This window comes from Dipteris shenzhenensis, chromosome 17 (genome assembly GCF_047967505.1).
Source record: "Dipteris shenzhenensis isolate YYH24624 ecotype China chromosome 17, Dip_SZ_1.0, whole genome shotgun sequence".
Lineage (NCBI taxonomy): Eukaryota > Viridiplantae > Streptophyta > Polypodiopsida > Gleicheniales > Dipteridaceae > Dipteris > Dipteris shenzhenensis.
The window spans coordinates 50071930-50089444 of record NC_141612.1 but is presented as its reverse complement, the minus strand read 5'-3'; the positions used below and the strand labels follow the sequence as shown (position 1 = coordinate 50089444).

The 17515-nt window shown below is 41.1% G+C and overlaps 1 protein-coding gene across 1 annotated transcript; it reads left to right on the top strand.

Annotated features, from left to right (window-relative positions):
• Positions 1–8117: 8117 nt before the first annotated feature.
• Positions 8118–16921, top strand: LOC147892242 (auxin response factor 1-like). Its single transcript, XM_087388457.1, has 15 exons — positions 8118–8179; positions 8389–8622; positions 8713–8825; positions 8927–9022; positions 9171–9227; positions 9316–9465; positions 9782–9866; positions 9948–10038; positions 10342–10506; positions 13675–13794; positions 13886–13961; positions 14575–14734; positions 14844–15871; positions 15993–16183; positions 16651–16921. Exons 2-15 carry the CDS (start codon positions 8514–8516, stop codon positions 16838–16840), a joined length of 2631 nt encoding a protein of 876 aa, XP_087244583.1. The 5' UTR covers positions 8118–8179; positions 8389–8513; the 3' UTR covers positions 16841–16921.
• Positions 16922–17515: the final 594 nt, after the last annotated feature.

The following is a 17515-nucleotide window of genomic DNA, read 5'->3' as shown; positions in this document are numbered from 1 at the left end:
CTAGTGAAAATAAAAGTGTAAAAACCATGTTTCCTAAAGAAATACAATTTTTTAAATCTCTTGAAAAACATGCTTGAATAAACTTGCTCATAGGTTTTTGCTTGTAAAATTGACGCATCCAGATTGGGCGACAACTACACCCACCAAACCTTGTGTGACTCTCTGTCTCTCACCCTCTTCCATTTTTGCTTCTGTTGTTGATGCCCTAAACTGGTATTAGAGCCCGGGTGTTCTATCTGATGCTTGTGGGTGGTCTAGCTAAGCTCGTGTGTGTACCTGGAGCCTGGAGTCTTCTGCTCCAGCTCTGTGGGAGGATAGAGCAAGCCTGTGGGTGATTATTTGAGCTACCTAGGTGGTATTGGAACCTTATAGAAGCGTGCAAGTGGTTTTTGGAAGTCTTCGAGTGGTTTTTGCAAGCATGCAGGTGGTTTTGAAGCAAAAAGACATTTTCTGATGATTCCCATGTTCCTTGCAACAAAGCCGAGAGTCTGAAATGACTTGCAAAGGCAGCCATTACTTACTTTTTATGTTTGAGTTTTATGAGCTCAGGAGTGACATCTTTGAGGAAGGGGATTATGTCATGTGCATGCTCTTGACACGCATGTAGATGACGGGCTAGAGTGCTATCTGTGGGAACATGGGTCAGCAAGATTGCTTATTCGCTTTGTGCACATATGATGAATTGTCAAAGTTTCTCTTTAAAAGACTTCTTGTAGTTGTTTGTGACCTCTTTAAAACTTAAATTGAATTTGTTTTAAAAAAATAATCTAAATACTTTGGGAGTTTGAAAACCAATTCATTATTGAATTTGGGATGATTTCGTTGGATTTCTGACTCACGGTCTCTACTTCTGACTCACGGTCTCTACTTCAACGTTTTTCTACTAGTGTGTTGGAACTCAAGTTTGAAGTAACCATTTGCAGATCTATCAATTCCGGTGGACTCAAGAGGTCCTAAAACTTCTGTGTTGCTCATCATTTAGACTTTGGTGGTATTTACAAACAGATCTATTTACTAAAACGTTTTTCAATCCATGTGTTAGACCCGATAATTAGGACCAAGGTTTTTGAAACCGTCTATTCTATTGCATTCCAGAGGCCTAAAAACCTCTATCTATCAACTCTTGCACGATTTCGTGGAGATTTAAAGAAGTTTCAGCTCTCTAAGATATTAAATTGTCCATTTTTCTATCAAAAATCCATTCAAAGGATGAAGCTTAGGCTTCTAAGGTTTCATCTATAGGTCAATTGCAAGGGTTGATCCCCCATTTCCCATTCATCAGTTTGGGATTTTGGAGTTCCAACAGCAGAGAGATATTTGTAGATTGTCTTGTTAAGTCTGATTATGCAGTGACACCCACGTTTTGAGGCATCTCATGTCCTAGATTGAAATGAGTTGGATGCATTAGCAAAATTTACTGTTAGACTTCATCTTGCAAAGTTAGTTTATTTCATAGTAGTAAATGAGCAGACCACGAAAGATTTGTGGAAGAAATTATGAGAAGGAAACTGCCTCCAATAAAGTTTACCTCATGAAAAGGTTGTTTGAGTTACAGATGAAGGAAAAGGTCTCCATTGCTTCTCACTTGAATGAATATAATATAATTTCCAGCCAACTTCAAGCTCAAAAGCTAAATTTTGATGCGGAGACTAAGGCAACATTCCTCTTGTGTTCATTGCTGTCCTCATGGGTTACCTTTCGTACAGCTCTCAATAACTCTACACTTGGTGGAGTATTGAAGTTTAATGATGTTGTGGATAGCTTGTTGGCCGAGGAGATTAGAGGAAGTCTATGGATGGCAACAAGCAGGATGCAGCCTTCAATGTGCAAACGGACAGATCACAATTTAGGGGAAAGTCCCAATAAAGAGGGAAGTCTCATAGCAAATCCAAGGCTTTGAAACATTGAGTGTTACCATTGTGGCAAGAAGGACCATTGCTACAAGTTGAAAAGAGTGAAAAAGTATAAGAAAATAAATGCAAATTGGGGTGCAAATAAGAAGGAAGAGAGTCCAAGGAAGGACAAAGGAAAAGTGAAGATCAAGGAGATCAATGCAATCATTGATGATAGTGACAATGACATTCTCTTCATGTCTAGTCTACCTGCAGAGTTTCTTACCACTTTAGATGATGCATATTCCCAAGATTGGATTTTGGAGTATGGTGCTTCATTTCATGTTACTTCCCATAGGAAATGGTTCTCCACTTATGACAGTGGAAAGATAGGTTAGGTGCATCTTGAAAATAACTATGCATGTGACATAGTGGGAGCAGGTGACATAAAGTTTTCTTTTGCAAATGGTTCTGCATTTGTTTTAAAAAATGTGAGACATGTTACTAAGCTGAACAAGAGTCTCATTTCAGCAGGTTAGCTAATGATGCTCGTTTTCAGACCACCTTTGGCTTTTAGAGTTGGAAAATTCAGAAGGGCGTGATGGTTTTGGCAAGAGGTTCCAAGTGTGGGATATTTTATACCTTACATGTATCAGGGGTATCTAATCATGTTGTTGTAATAACCAAGCAGCCAAGTACTTCTTTGTGGCATCGTTGGTTGGGGCTCATGAGCCAAAATGGAATGAAACTCTTATGTTGTTTGGATTATGTACCACATTTGAGTTTTTCTGACTTTGAGTTTTATGAGCATTGTCTCTCTGGGAAGCAAACTAAATTAGCCCTTAAAAGAAGGGTAAACAAAGAGCTTGAAAGGCTTGACTTGGTGCATTCAGATGTATATGATCCAATGCCTACACTGTCATTAGACAAGGTTGAATACTATATGACATTCATGGATGATGCAACTAGGAAAGTGTGGGCTTATGCTATAGCTTGGAAGAACGATGTGTTCTAGGTATTTCAGAAATTATTGGCTTTGGTTGAAATCAATCAGGTAGAATGCTTAAATGCCTACGGAGTGACAATGGTGGAGAGTATCTCTCTCATGACTTTCAGCATTTCTATGATACACATGGATTAAGAGGGAGGGCACATCCCCTAGTATTCTAGAGTAAAATCCAAGTGTTGAACAGATGAACCGCACCATTCAGGAAAGGTTGCAATGTATATTCCAATGCAAGTCTTTTTGGTGGTTTTTAGGCTGAGGCGATGAAGATTGTGGTGCATGCGATCAATAAATCACCTAATAAGAGTTTGGATGGTGGTATTCCTAAAGAGGCATGGAGTGGCAAGAAGCCCTCTTACTCTTATTTGCATATATTTGAGTGTGAGGCATATGCAAGTGTGCTAAAACAGCTTAAGGTGCTGGAACAAATTATTTACACCCTCAAGATGAGGTAGGAAGGACTCAAGAAACATCTTGTTAATGTACAGGGTCAAACTGTGCTATTGATAGCCATAATAGTCAAACCTGATGACTATCCCAATCAGATGTAGTAGGGTCATACATGCATGGTCTGTCATCTACACATCATAGACGAGAGCATGCTCCGATGGACCAAGCGTGTATACCCTTTGCATGAGTTTTTCTTTGAGGTGTTTGTGGATGCAACCTCAAAATATAGAAGGGTCATGGAAATATCAATTATATAAGCATGCCTATTGTAGCTATCTAAACAACGAGAAAGTAGATTATGTAAGATCATTTGCCACTTGGGCCTACAACACAAAAAGAAAGGGTCTTGAAGTGAAAAACTAGCCCCCTGAAAGAAAGAATCCTAAAGGGAAGAAGCCCAAGCTTGAGCATTAAAGAAGAAGGGGCAATTCTCCCATCAGGGAGCAGACGTAGTCCAAAGATCTTAAAGAGACTTGATGAATGGAACTCAAAGAACAAAGTAAAATGTGGAACCACCCCTTAAAGAAAAGGAGTGAGATGGGCCATTCCTTCCATCAAGTAGCTAAAAGACCTCTAATCCATTGCATGTAGCTAACATAACTCAATGTATGAGATGTATCTTTTCAATTGTCAATGCTTTAATTATTGCCAGAGTTGTCAAAATATTGCATCCATTTGAATACAAGTTTCCTTTATACAAACAAGCCATTTTAGGAACTTCCTTTATACAAACACACTATTTTAGGATCGCAACTAGCACGATGGTAGTATATGATAAGTGGTCTCACAAGTTTCCTTCATACAAGTTGTTTTAGGATTGCAACCAGAAAGGTGGTAGTACAAAATAAGTGGTCACTCACTAATGCGATGGTTGGTTGCATATGATATATGAGCCCTTGAGGGCTCCCTTTAGTGACATCAAGGACCATATCAACATGCCATATATGTCTAGTGGCATGTTGATATTGCTCGTGCCCTTAGAGGAGACCCTTCAAGGGCCATATCGACATTTGCATTCATACAAGCTATTTTAGGATCACAACCAGCACGATATGTTCATTGCACCTGTTGTACTGTATTAGTGTCCACTACTCCAAGACACCCCATGATGCACTCATGCATGCCTAAATCCATTTTGAAGACATGCTTGCCCTTCTTTTGTCTAAGTGCGGAACTTAATTTCTCTTACTAGATGAGAGTACACAAATGCTGCTAGGCTCTTATGTAACAAAATGTAATTGTTGCCTCTCTTAGATGTGTTATTTTGTACCAATAGCTCCAACTACTACATCCCACTTCTCATAGCTTGTTCCCCAATGACCCTTAAATGCTTCCCTAGCCTTGTGCTTGGGCTTGGTACACTGCACAACACAAAGTATGGGTCATCTTCCTTGTTCTCCCCAGAGTCAGCAACAATTGGAAAGCTATCCCCCTCTTCCAGACAATTAGGTAATCAAAACACTCCCCAAACTTGGTGAGTCATCATTTGTCTCTCCATTGTTTGTCACTCTATCTTCACGTAAAGGGAAAACTTCAACTGCCTCCAATCTCTTACCACTGGAGCCATGTTGGTCCTTCTAATTGACAACATCTTCGACAGTGTGTGCCTAAGTCGTTTCTCCTTTGTTGTAGAGGATGCCAATATAGCTAATGTTACCCTCTTTCCAGCTAGTTGATCGAAGCTATGCACCCCTTTCACTTTCGATAGGAAATTTCTCAGGTTAGAGAGCATCGTCTCTTGGGCTCACTCTATGAATTTTAGGGTGTCGGCTAAATCTTGTGAAGACTCGAGACTTGTATTCATCTGAATGGTCTGATGTTGCTACCTCGAATACTCCTACGAATTGTGAGACCACAGCTCATGTTCTTCACTCTGATAGCAATGATCAAATGCATGCATCTGCAACCGGTTCCTACTATTGCTCAGCGAGGAGTCTTCTTTCTTCTTGTTGTTTCTGTCTCCATAAACGTTGCAAAAGTGTCTTTCGTTGCCCTTTAGATACCGTGCCAATTCTTTCCTCACCCTGTAATCTATTCCTTGTGCCTTGGTCTCTATTCCTTGTGCCTTGACCAAGCTTTTTAGCTTTCCTATCTCGTAGTCTTTGTTTGCTTCCCACGCAAGCCATGATGAGCTGCATCTTGCCCCATTGATGCCATGGAGATGATCAATGAACCGCCACTAGAACAGAGACTAACTAGCTTATGAGGTGCGAATAGAAAATAGAAGACAACCTACTTGAGTAAAGAAAGTAATGCCAAACCATAAGAATGAGGTCATGTCGAGTTGGTTGTACATAAGGTAGGTTGCAGGGTGGGAGGAGCAGGATGTACTTTAATATTCAAAGATTTACAAGGCGGGAAGTGACAAAATTAAAAAGTGCACTGGGGCAAAATTTTCAGATGTCATGATTTCCCCCTCTGGTGATACATGTCAGCAAAATTGGATATATCGGGTGTCCTCAAGCAAGTGCAATGTGGACCGAATTGCTTCAAAATACAAATAGGCCAAAGGACACACTATCAATTTTGTTGTATATTATGAAATGCAATGACCTTTGACATGCTTATGAGCCATATAGCAATTGCATGGATACTTGTCATTATTGAAGGCTTCCTTTTTCAATCGTAACATAGCAACTTGTCCATATGTTCTACAACGTATCAATTGGGAGCTAATGAATGTAAAATTTCTAATAGGAAGGGCAACAACATTGAGAATGTTAGTAGATGTTCACAAAAACACACCAAGTAGATTCACTAAAAATTTCAAATCACTCTTGTAGGTAGATACGAAAAGATAAGTTGAGAATTAGAACAATGACAGCTTATTCATGGAGCAACCTAACACCAAAATCGTTTACACGAGCATTGTGAACTTATGCAACTCAATCCATCAAGGGACAAAAGAGCTACTCGCGTGCTGCATGTAAGGTGAGAAAGAGGACGAATTGAGGCTCCTGATGTAGAAAAGTGCTAGCCAATGCAGATCCTTGTGACTAGACAAAAGGCTCACTGAGAAAAATTTCATGCATAAAGGTTGTGGGAAATGTACGCTAAGGTGGAGCACTTAGGACAATGTTAACTAGCACAAGTAAGCATAGCACATTTTTATGAGATTCAAAAATTACAATATACGACATTTAAAGGTAGCAAGAAATAAATTAGCACTAATAATATCCTTCAAATTTTAAAAATTATAATGTGGATACCAAAGTTGAATGCTAGGAAACCTCAAAGCTTGCTATCCATATTAGTCTACTTTGATTTTTGGCCTCCTCTCGATTAGGCATGAGTTCTTGAAAGCAAAAAATCATTTTGCTAATTTTTTGGATGGTTACACATTTTTTCTGGCATCTTTGTTTTTAGGCTGCTTTCATTGAATTATGTGACCAATACTTCCCAATTCTGTCACCAGCACTTCCCAATTCTGTCACCAACACTTCCCAAGAGTGCTTATCTTTTAGTGAGTGCCAATTATAACAAGCACCATCCTCTTAAACGACAAATAGAGACTGTGATGGCTAATTGCGCTCAATCCTCCAAGGTACAAGTTCTTTACATGCTAGTGGTTGCCTCGTACGGAGCAGAAAACGAAAGCTCTTGTTTTTATCTATCATGGTAATCTACTAGTTTCGTCATAATAATCTTCAACATTAGGCGATTTGACTTGTTTCGTTAGTAATGCCACTTCTAGGAGGAAGGCCTCATGAATATCATTCATCCTTTTATGACTTTCTAGAATCTCCACCATGTAAGTATATATGTGTTTTGTGAGTCCTATCCTAATTGATGTGATTCACTCTTTTTAGTTGGATTTTGCCATGGCCCATTTATGGACTAATTGATCTTTCTCGTAGAGCCTTGTCTTTTTGTGCGAACGAGCTTCCACCCTTCCGATCCAAACTCTCACGACTCGCGAGATCGGAAAATGCTTGCAATTAAAACCCACAACGCGGGGGTAAAGGGGGAGGCGTTAAGGTAACATGCGAACATCAAAGGAGTGCAGCCGTATTTGGAAGGTTAGGCAAGTTGTGGTTAATGAGGGGGGGCGAATTAAGGAGAATTAGCAGGCCCCTCATTAAAGAGGATTTAGTTGCGCTCAATGCGCTGTGTGAAGATTTTTGAATAGCGGCACAGCGGCGTCGGATGGCGGAGCTCATGATGACTGCTGTGGCGATGGCGCTCCTGTCACACACTCAATCATGTGGACAGAGATTGCCAAATGCCAATTCCCTCTTCTTGGCTCCATTCTTGCTGTCAGGGCCGCCTCAAATGATTAGAGCGCCTCGATTTTCGTGTTCGTCATTCATTGCCCCCGAGCTGGAATGTTTGTTGGTTCTGCTGCCTGCCTTGATTACGCTCTCTCTCTTCGCCGCTCGTCGCAGGATCCATTGATCGGGTTTTGGCTATGAATCGGCCATTCGATCACCTCGTATCAGGTCGGTGCACATCGGCATTGGGTTCAGATTCACCTGCTGCCGTTCTCTATCGGATGCAGCTGCATGCCAGGGCGCTCTGAATAGTACTAGAGTTCCTTGCAGCGACGCATGAAAAGGTCTCAGAGCCAGCAGCAATCACATCACGGATAGGCAGCAACGGACGTTTATCTCCGGGTCACAGGAATATGGTTCCTGACGCGGTGCCTCCGAAGGCGGGTGGCGGGTGATGCGTGGAGGCCATGTGGAAGCGAATAGGTTTGAAAAGGATTGGCGGTGTGCGCGAGAGACGGATAGCAGGTGGTAAAGAATGATCGCAAACTGTGCATGCAAAGATCAGTGCTTTGGCAGGGCGGGGAGGCATTCGTCACCTCAACTAGCCATCTTTCTGGCTGCGCATTCGGAGTTTCCATCTGGATTCTGCCTATCATTTGCGTACTTATGATTCCTCCGAGGTTAGTCTATCCGTTCCCCGCTCCCTGCTCTCCCCACGCCCCGGATCTCTCTCTGTGTACCCCCTCCCTCCCTCTCTCCCTCCCTCGCTCTCGCATTTAATATCTACGTTCTAGTTCTCCATTGTATCCTGATTTCTGTCGAATTGGATTTCTGCCCATTCCTTGACGTGGCTTTCCGTTTGTCCGAGGAATTCTTTTGTTTGATACAGGCTCCATTTTATCAGTTTCTTGGACGATCGTCCTTGTATACCCAATCTCTCCGGGTTTTCAAAAGAAGGGCAGGCGTTCCTTCTGCGGCACAGCAACTCGCCCATTTTGTGAATATTGCTGATCGATGTACAATCTCGGCGATTCCGCGTTCAATCTTCACATGGGTCTGCCTACAGCAATGTCGCCAAATTGTAGGTCAAGTGCCTCTCAGGAGACCGAAGTTGCTGAACTAGGTGAATATTGAATTAAGTCGACCCACTTTGTAATTATGCCGTAGTTATCTTGGTAATGTTTAATCGCAGCTTTCTGTGATGTGTCGCCAGGTGAAACAGAAACGATATGTACAGAGCTTTGGCATGCTTGCGCGGGGCCATTGGTTTCTCTTCCTTGTAAAGGCAGTCGGGTTGTATATTTCCCTCAAGGTCATCTAGAGCAGGTCCGTACATTTATTGGCAGGTACATGTCACATGCATACGTACGCCATGATTAAATCTATCAGGCGCTTCTGTAACGAATCATTACGATGGGCAATTTCAGGTGGCTGCGTCAATGAATCAAGGAACTGATCAACAGATGCCAACCTACAACCTTCCTGCTCAAATAAGCTGCCGTGTGCTCAGTCGCACGCTTCATGTAACACCAAATGTTTTCAAATTGAATTAGAGTGTATAGAAGTTAAATTTTCAGCCTTCGCTAGATGGAATCCTCTTGTAGATAGGCTGAAGAGCCCCATCATTTCATGATTCAGTAGTCTGAAGAAGACCTTTGTTCATGCCGACAGGCTGACCGAGAAACAGATGAGGTGTTTGCCCAGATAACCCTTGTACCCGATCCGGAGGTATGAGTCAAGCGTTGTTTTAAATGTCTTTCTCGTTTGTACCATTGTTTCTTGAGAGAAGCTGATACTTGGGTTTGTGTTTTGGTAGCTGAATGAGAAGTCCATTGAGGCTGAAATTCCAAGCCCTCCGAGATTTTCGACTCACATGTTCTGCAAGATCCTTACTGCATCAGATACCAGCACTCATGGAGGGTTTTCGGTTCCCAGGAGGGCTGCAGATGAATGCTTCCCAGCTTTGGTAAAAAATCTGTTCATTGTCATTTATATAACTGCTGTGCGTAACTGGGAAAAGGCTGCAGATAAACACATCATACAATTGGTATTTCCACAGAAAGATGCATTTCTTGTTGAAAATTTCGAAAGCAGATTGACTATACTAATGAAATCAACTTGTAAGGTCATTCTGGAGTTTATGCTCTCTCTCTCTCTCTCTCTCTCCCTCCTTGCCACCTCATAGCTGTTCCAGTTTTGCTATTTGTTTTCAGAAAAGAGTTGTTCTTGATTTGATAAATTTATTAAGCTCAGGGAATGGAATTGAATTTTGTTCTTAACAGGATTACTCACAGCAGCGTCCCTCTCAAGAACTGGTTGCAAAAGACCTCCATGGCATTGAATGGCGTTTCCGGCATATTTATCGAGGTAATACCTGAACCATGTAACCATTGTAAGCTCACCTAAAAGCATAAGTTGTGCCACTCACATTCTGTGCTTCACACACAGGACAACCTCGCAGACACTTGCTAACTACGGGTTGGAGTGTATTCATCAGCACCAAGAGACTTGTTGCTGGCGACTCGGTTCTGTTTTTGAGGTCTTCTTTAGCCTACTTTTATTGGAACTTTTGTCTTAAAGAATGAAGTTGGTTCTGCCATGAGCATTATAAACACACGCATACATTATTTGCCATAAGAAGGGGGGGTCCCTCGTAAGGGTGAGGACTATTTAGTCTTGTTCAGAGGGTTTTTTGCTTAGGACTAATTTTCAATCATCCAAATTCTTCAGATCTCTAATTTGTTTGCAAGGCTGTATTTTGAATATATTTGGTGGTGTGGACGTTTGTTTAAGCTTTTTTAGGTTTCATAGTCACCAGCTCACTAGCTGAAATTTATTCCAGGGGGGTGAATGGTGAATTGTGGTTAGGGATTCGCCGAGCAGTACGCCCTCAAAGTAGCATGCCAATGTCAGTTCTTCCGAGTCATAGCATGCACATGGGTGTACTTGCTGCAGCGGCCCATGCTGTTTCAACCAAAAGTATGTTTAATGTGTATTACAACCCACGGTATGTGATTATCTTTGCAGAGTATTTTGGCATGTAGACTATCTTCTTCCCCCATGGTGTCTGCAAAAGTCATTAAACACTCTCTGATGGCCATTCTGTTTTCGCATAGATATTTGGTGATTTTGTTTCGTCTCTGCTTTCTGTTTTTCTGGTACCAACATTCTCAGGAGTTGATGTCCTACCCTATTTCGAGCACACATTACCTCTTTGTTTTTAAGTGGACAGGTGTGCTATAACATCATTGCAGGGTGCGTAGCCCTACATGTCGCCTTCTCAGCCCTTTTTTGCTTCGTAGTGTTTGCTTGAAATAATTTTGGACGTACAAATCTTAATCTTCATACAGATTGTCGGTAAATGTGGACTTGACTTAGGCTAACAGTGCTTGCTCTGCATTGTCACTTAGTCTGACCTTCAACAGTAGGTTTTTAATGGCAACTAACGTTTAGTTAGTTGTCAGGATGTGTGATTCGACTGTGTGTGTGAGCATGCATCTATTCAATTATTTGCACACCTCATTGTCATGATGTGGGTGGAGACTTCATAGAAGCTAGAACTTTCCAATGTCCTAAAGGTTGTCGATTGCTGTCATAAAGTAAAAGTATCTGTTAGTTTTTTCCCATTAGGTCCACTCCTAATTGTCATTTCTTTTTTTGGGTTCTTAGGGACGTATGTAGCATGAAAAAATATTTGAATTGTTAATCTATTTTGTTTACAGATGGTTGATTTTTTAATGATGTTTTTTTTTTTGGGCAAACGGTCCTGCTAGATGTAGTGTGTTAAATGAGATCCGGTCTTTTGATCAAAATTCTTTGTGCATGTGCATGTAATTGCTTTATACTATCTGAAGCCCTTCAAAGCTTGTGATGAAAGATTGCAACTCCAGGTGAATATTGTCACTTGAAGCTGAAGGCTGCCACGCTTGTTTCTCTAGCCAACTTTGGTACTGTGCCTTCTTCCCATGTCGACAAAGAGGCTTGACTAAAGGATAAACATGTTTGGGACTGAAAGCAATCAATTAAGTGAGGCCCTCAAGCTAACGCTTGAATGGTTTTGGGAATCACCAACATTTCATACATCTTCAACAAGCTACTAACCATGTGGTCTCTTAAATGTTAGGTTTGTACTAGCTTTGTCAGGTTGTTTCACTTTTTAAACTACTTGCATTTGTTGTTCTACCCCTTTGTATTGGGCATAGGAACCTAGTCAATATACTCTCTTTGACATTGGCTAAATCTTGAGTTTTAATCTAGTGCATCTTAACCTTTGATGTCACTACCTTTAGATGGGTTACTCATCAAGGGGAAATTCTATTATTTGTGAGTAACAAGTAAGTCTAGGTTGTGAACACCATCCAAGTTGACAAACAAGAAAATTGACCAAATTTAGATTTTGTTATGTAAATAAAAAGTGTTCTTACACTTTTTGAACTTGATTGTCACTGATTTTTCCTGAGCACCAAGTAAAAATCACTTGAAATATGGCACAACAGGCATAACAAGTACCTTGTGATTCTTGCCACCTAACTTAATCTTCCTTGCTAGCTGTAAAATGGAAAATCAATGCATATACTGACATAAGAGCAACGTTGTGAGGATCGTTGCTGGCTGATTTGATGATACATATACTGTTGTATGCACATGACATAGTCCTTCATTGTAGAGAGAGAGACCTGACAGTCAACCTTGGCAGAACCAAGGTTATGATTTTTAGCACCTCAAAGGCAATACTTCACCGACACAGCTTCATTTACAGAGGAGAGCCAGTGGAGATTGTGCAGTGATATGTCTCAACCTAGTAAATCCTAATAGACATTGTTTTGAGAATCTCTTAGCATATTGGCATCCATAAGCAAAGGATGGTGTTGATGATTGTTTAGGATCTTTTTGCCACCTTTAATATATTTCACAGGCATAAACAAGAAACTATCACCACTTTTCCTATTCCATTAACTAATTGCCTACTGTAGTGCCATCAACATTTAATTGTCAGATATGAGTAGTTATAATGCCTTCTTGACTAAATTCACTCACACAGCTTTCTGTGAGTTAAATTGAGAGAACTGCTTGTTGACAGTTATTGAATTTCTCTGCTGTTTCATACTGAAAGCTTTCTACCTCAATGTACGTAGAAAACACACCAAACTTTAATATGTAGTATCAGTCTTTTTGTAAAGTCCGCTTAAAACCAACAAAAAATCATATTTGCTTGATTGAAAAAAGCCAGAAAAGCAGTAATATGTGCAATAACTTCCCTCAATTACCCACGATGCTCGAAGGGGCCTGAAAGCAGTCTCTCTAGCTTAGACAGTGATGCATGCCCTCTCATGAAACCGGCCTGAGCACCCAGACTCATACTAAAGCAAGGTTGAAGATCCATCTCAAGTAAACTACTGACTTAGTGATCAGCACTGATGCTTCCCTCATGGTGAATGACATTATATCTCTGCTATCACAAAATGTCTGTAAAGCTGGAAAGTGCTTGTTTAGGCCCTCGGTTGTCTGTTATCAGCACGTCATCATCGGTGTACAGAAGGATGGAGCTGAACCTATTTGTTTATGGAAAAAGATAGGTCATCTATATAGAGTCGGAAGCAGGTCAGTGATAGGGGACACCCCTTCACACCAATGGTGCTATATACCTCTTCCAACATCCCCTACAACCTTTGCACTCTATTCGTGACATTCTCATATAGGACCTTTATTACCTGGATGACATCACCTGCTATACCTCTAACCCAGGCATCAGATGAGGTGGCTCTTGGCACTGAGTCAATTACCTTCCAGAAGTTGACAAAGCAACAAGACTTTCTCAGTCTCAGATGTCTTACCTCCTCAATGATAGCTTGAAGTGTGAAGATGTAGTCCAGGGTGGAGTGGTCTCGTCTCAAACCTTTCTGACCTGAGTGCATGCCTGTCCTTTTTGTCTGCTCGCTGATGTGAACCTCTAATGCTGAGCCATAGCCCTCACCCTTTTCTAAAAGGAGGGTGTGTGTGTGTGTGAGAGAGAGAGAGAGAGACAGACAGACAGACACCCAAATAGTGACTTTTTCCTATGGTCTCAATGTGTACTTTTTAAGTTGATGATTCAAAGAATGAACTGTAATTGTAATAATTTGAGCACTTTTTTTCCATATTTTCTTCTGATTGGTAATATCTGGCTTTGTGTCAGGACAAGCCCTGCAGAGTTTGTAGTCGCACATCAAAAGTACAGGAAGGCTTTTGCTCGCCCCCTGTCTGTTGGGATGCGCTTCAAAATGAGGTTTGAGACTGAGGATGGGACAGAGAGGAGGTAGGGCATGGTACTTGCGAATTTGAAATTTCCTTGCTGTTGGAAAGGCATAATAATACAGGGCATAAAGTTTGATTCCTTATTCTTCCAGGTATATGGGTACTATCACAGGGATTGGAGATGTGGATGCTGCTAGATGGCCAGATTCGAAATGGAGATCATTAAAGGTGTGTCACTCTTCTTTATCTAATTCCCTGTTTCTTCAGTTTTTTTCTTTTCTTTTCTTTTTGGGGGGGGGGGGAGACATCAAAAAACTCCTGGTTTCAGAAGTCTGGATAAAATAAAATTTTAATTTAAATTTTTTGGGGTTAGGTTTGGGTTGTGATGGAATTTTAAGCTAATTCAACTCTCTCTCTCTCTCTCTCTCTGTCTCTCTCTCTCTCTCTCTCTCTCTCTTTCTCTCTCTCTCATGTGCATGAGCGCGCACGTGTGCACTTGCACGTTCTCTCAGTCTCTTTGCATTTCTTCTTCTAATCTTTTTTCTCATCTTTTGCTTCATTTCTTCCTTTTTCAGTAACCATGTGGGTTGACCCAAGAGATTGCAGAATCTTTTGAAACCCATATGGCAGCTTACGTTTGGGTATTGATGAGAAGATAAATGTAGCTTTTCTTACTGAGTTTTTCTTTTTTATATTCCTCAGTTACTCAAGTCTATATTCATTTGCAAACTCCCTTCTTTCCTTTGTTCTATTGCTTGATCTATAGAAAAATTTAATTTGAGGTGGATATATACTAGTCTAAGGAAGGTTTATAATTATTGTGACCCTGTCTCTTCCACAGGTGGACTGGGATGAACATTCGACAAATGGTCGTTCTGAACATGTATCTCCTTGGGAGATAGAGCCGTTTCTAGCAACACCAGCCCTTGACTTACCTGTGGGAACCAGAATAAAGCGATTCCGCTCGAGCTTTTCCCCAACATCAGATTTGAGTGCTACAGGTGTGGTTGACTACAGCATATGTATGGAGGAGGGTGAAGTTTCTACCGTCTTCTTGAGTGGTAACAATTATGCTATCCATTTGTTGAGTTGAAACTTCACTCTTTTCAGGTATAGCTGGAGGCTCTAGTGATTCTTTGGAATCCTTTAGGTTTATTAGTTTCTTGCAAGGTCAAGAAACGGTGCCCTTGAACACCTTGTTATGGAGAGAAATGTATAAGGGAACGGCAAGGCCTTCCATGTGGGAGCAGAAGGCAGATGATCCTGTGAATGAACTTGGGAGAATAAGGAGAGCTGATGGGGAGCTTAGCCCTGTTTTAGGTAGGTCAGATCTTCCTTTGAGCTTTGACATGTTCTGCAGTCGCCGCACTGACACTTTGGGCAAACTTATGTCAAGGGATAGGCAGCCGATGAATATTGAGACACACCAGCAGCCAAGTCTTCTGATGCAGCAGCAAAGGCAGTGTGAGGATGTGCAGCAAGGATCATCAGGCAATGCAGTCCAGCCTACAAATGCAAGTCCTTTATCAGTGTTGTCCTTAATGAAGCAACAAAGACTTGATGTGGACCCCAGGTTTTCTCCGAATTCTGTGCCATCTATGGTACAGGAACAAGAAAAGCGTGTGCAACCAGTGTGTTGGCCATCATTCTCATCACCTGCATCTGAGACTCATGCTCAGAAATTTATAAATGATTGCATCAAATCTTGTGTGTCACCTTGTCAAACTGCGCTTTCAGCTGCTGCATCTATCAATGTCCGAATAGCTAATGAGCCTGTAAGGAATTTGGCAAACGCTGAGTATTCTGATGTAACAGACAAACAATGCTCATTTTACCCTTCTGAATTGTCTAAACAGAGCAATTGTGCTGGCAGTCAAGAACATAACTGGAAAATTTTCGGGTTCTCTTTAAAAGATGATGTTTTAGTGGCTAATGGAAATGCTGTTATCAGTAGAGAAGCAGGACTAGTGGAAGAGACTAATCCGGGAGTGTCGTCCCAATCAGAGATTTTTCCAAAGTTTTATAATGGTATGAGAAGGCAGGCTCCAGTTTCTGAAAGCAAGGAAAGAGAGTGCAAGTCTCTACAAATTTTCAAAGGCCATAATGAAACAGAAGCACCCTCGAGAAACCGCATTAAGGTGAATACTTTGACACTTAATCTTTCTTTTCTTACAGTTATGCCAATTTTCATTTGAAGTAAAGAATTATGTATCTGTTGATTTAAAAAAAAGGTAATTTCTCATTGATGAATGTATTCAGGTGCATAAAAAAGGAAATGCAGTGGGTCGATCTGTCGATCTTTCAAAGTTCACTGGCTATTCTGGGCTCATAAACTCACTCGAGAAAATGTTTTGGATGGAAGGAGAGCTGAGTGATCCCAATTTGGGCTGGCAAGTTACATATTCTGACAATGAGGGAGATATGATGCTAGTTGGAGATGATCCTTGGGAGTAAGTATCACTGGAACTGCATTCTGCAACTTTTCTGTGGATAGCTAATATTCATTATTCTATATGCACTGATGAAGGACCATTAGCTTTATCTCCAGTTCTTGTAGGGTCTCGGTTTTTACCTGTGCAACGTGGAGGGGCCTCCTGCACTTTTCTGCCCATCAAATTCACCCATTGTAAAACGTAAACACTGTGAAAGATGGTGATCTCACTTGTATTGTGTAGACTCCGTGACTTAATCTAATTGTTTTTCTGCATTATGGGATGCACTTTCACATTAAAATAGGCAGCCTTGCCCTTATGGTTTGACATCTGCTACATACATTATTGAGGTTGTCTGAAATCATATTTCTCAACTTTGGAGTTTCCGTCACCTGACTTTCCTGACTCAGGAGTCAACACAATATGTGAAGATGTAAGGGTTTCTTTGTGGGTAACTAAGAGATTTGTACTTTGTGTTTGGACAGGGAATTTTGTGAAATTGCTAGGAAGTTATTTATCTTCACTCGAGAAGAGCTACAAGCTATGTCTTCAGGTACCCTTGTCACGACAGCACATAGCTGCTCTGAGGAACAGCCAGCTGTGATGGCAATGTCCAAGTGCTCTCATCATCAGGATTCATCATCACCTGCGACGATGACAACAAAAGAAAATTAAGTTAGTAATCTTGTTGAAACCGCAAAAAAGTGGAAAAGAGGAGTGATTTTTCCTGCAAGCTTCACAAGCAGGTTTTGTAATCACAGGATCGTTATGTAAATTTTGTTGAACTTTTGAAGTGTAATGTTGCAATGTTATCGGTGTTTATCTTATTTACATTGGTTTTCTGCCTACATGTTTAAGGAATATGTGGAGTCCATGTCTTTCCCCCCTCCAAAGGGGTTTCATGTGGCAAAGTATTTTCCCTTCTTTCTTGTGGGAAGTGAATCTGTACAAGCCTTCTTGTCGGTGCAAGGGCAACTGCTTTATTCCATTTTCTGTGTCTGTAAGTGTCCTGTCCCAAGTCGTATCTTTGCATTTGTCATGGTGTGTTAGCAGCGTTCTTGGCAGCAGTTCTGTTAATCACAGCCTATGTGTAGTTGTAAATCAAGCCAAGTATTCTCACAGCATGTGATCTTTTTCTCGTCTGCTTTCAAGTTTGGAAAGGGTGTGCCATCATGCCATACCTTTTGCATGGATAGTATCTCCGAACTGCCACTCCTTAATGTGTAAATTGCCTATTCAATTGAGGATTTGGTGGATTTGTACTGACGATGTATCCATGCTGCTTGTATCTTTGGTGTAGTGAAATCAATTGTAGGGGTGAGTGCTATCATTTAGTACTGGTACATCTTC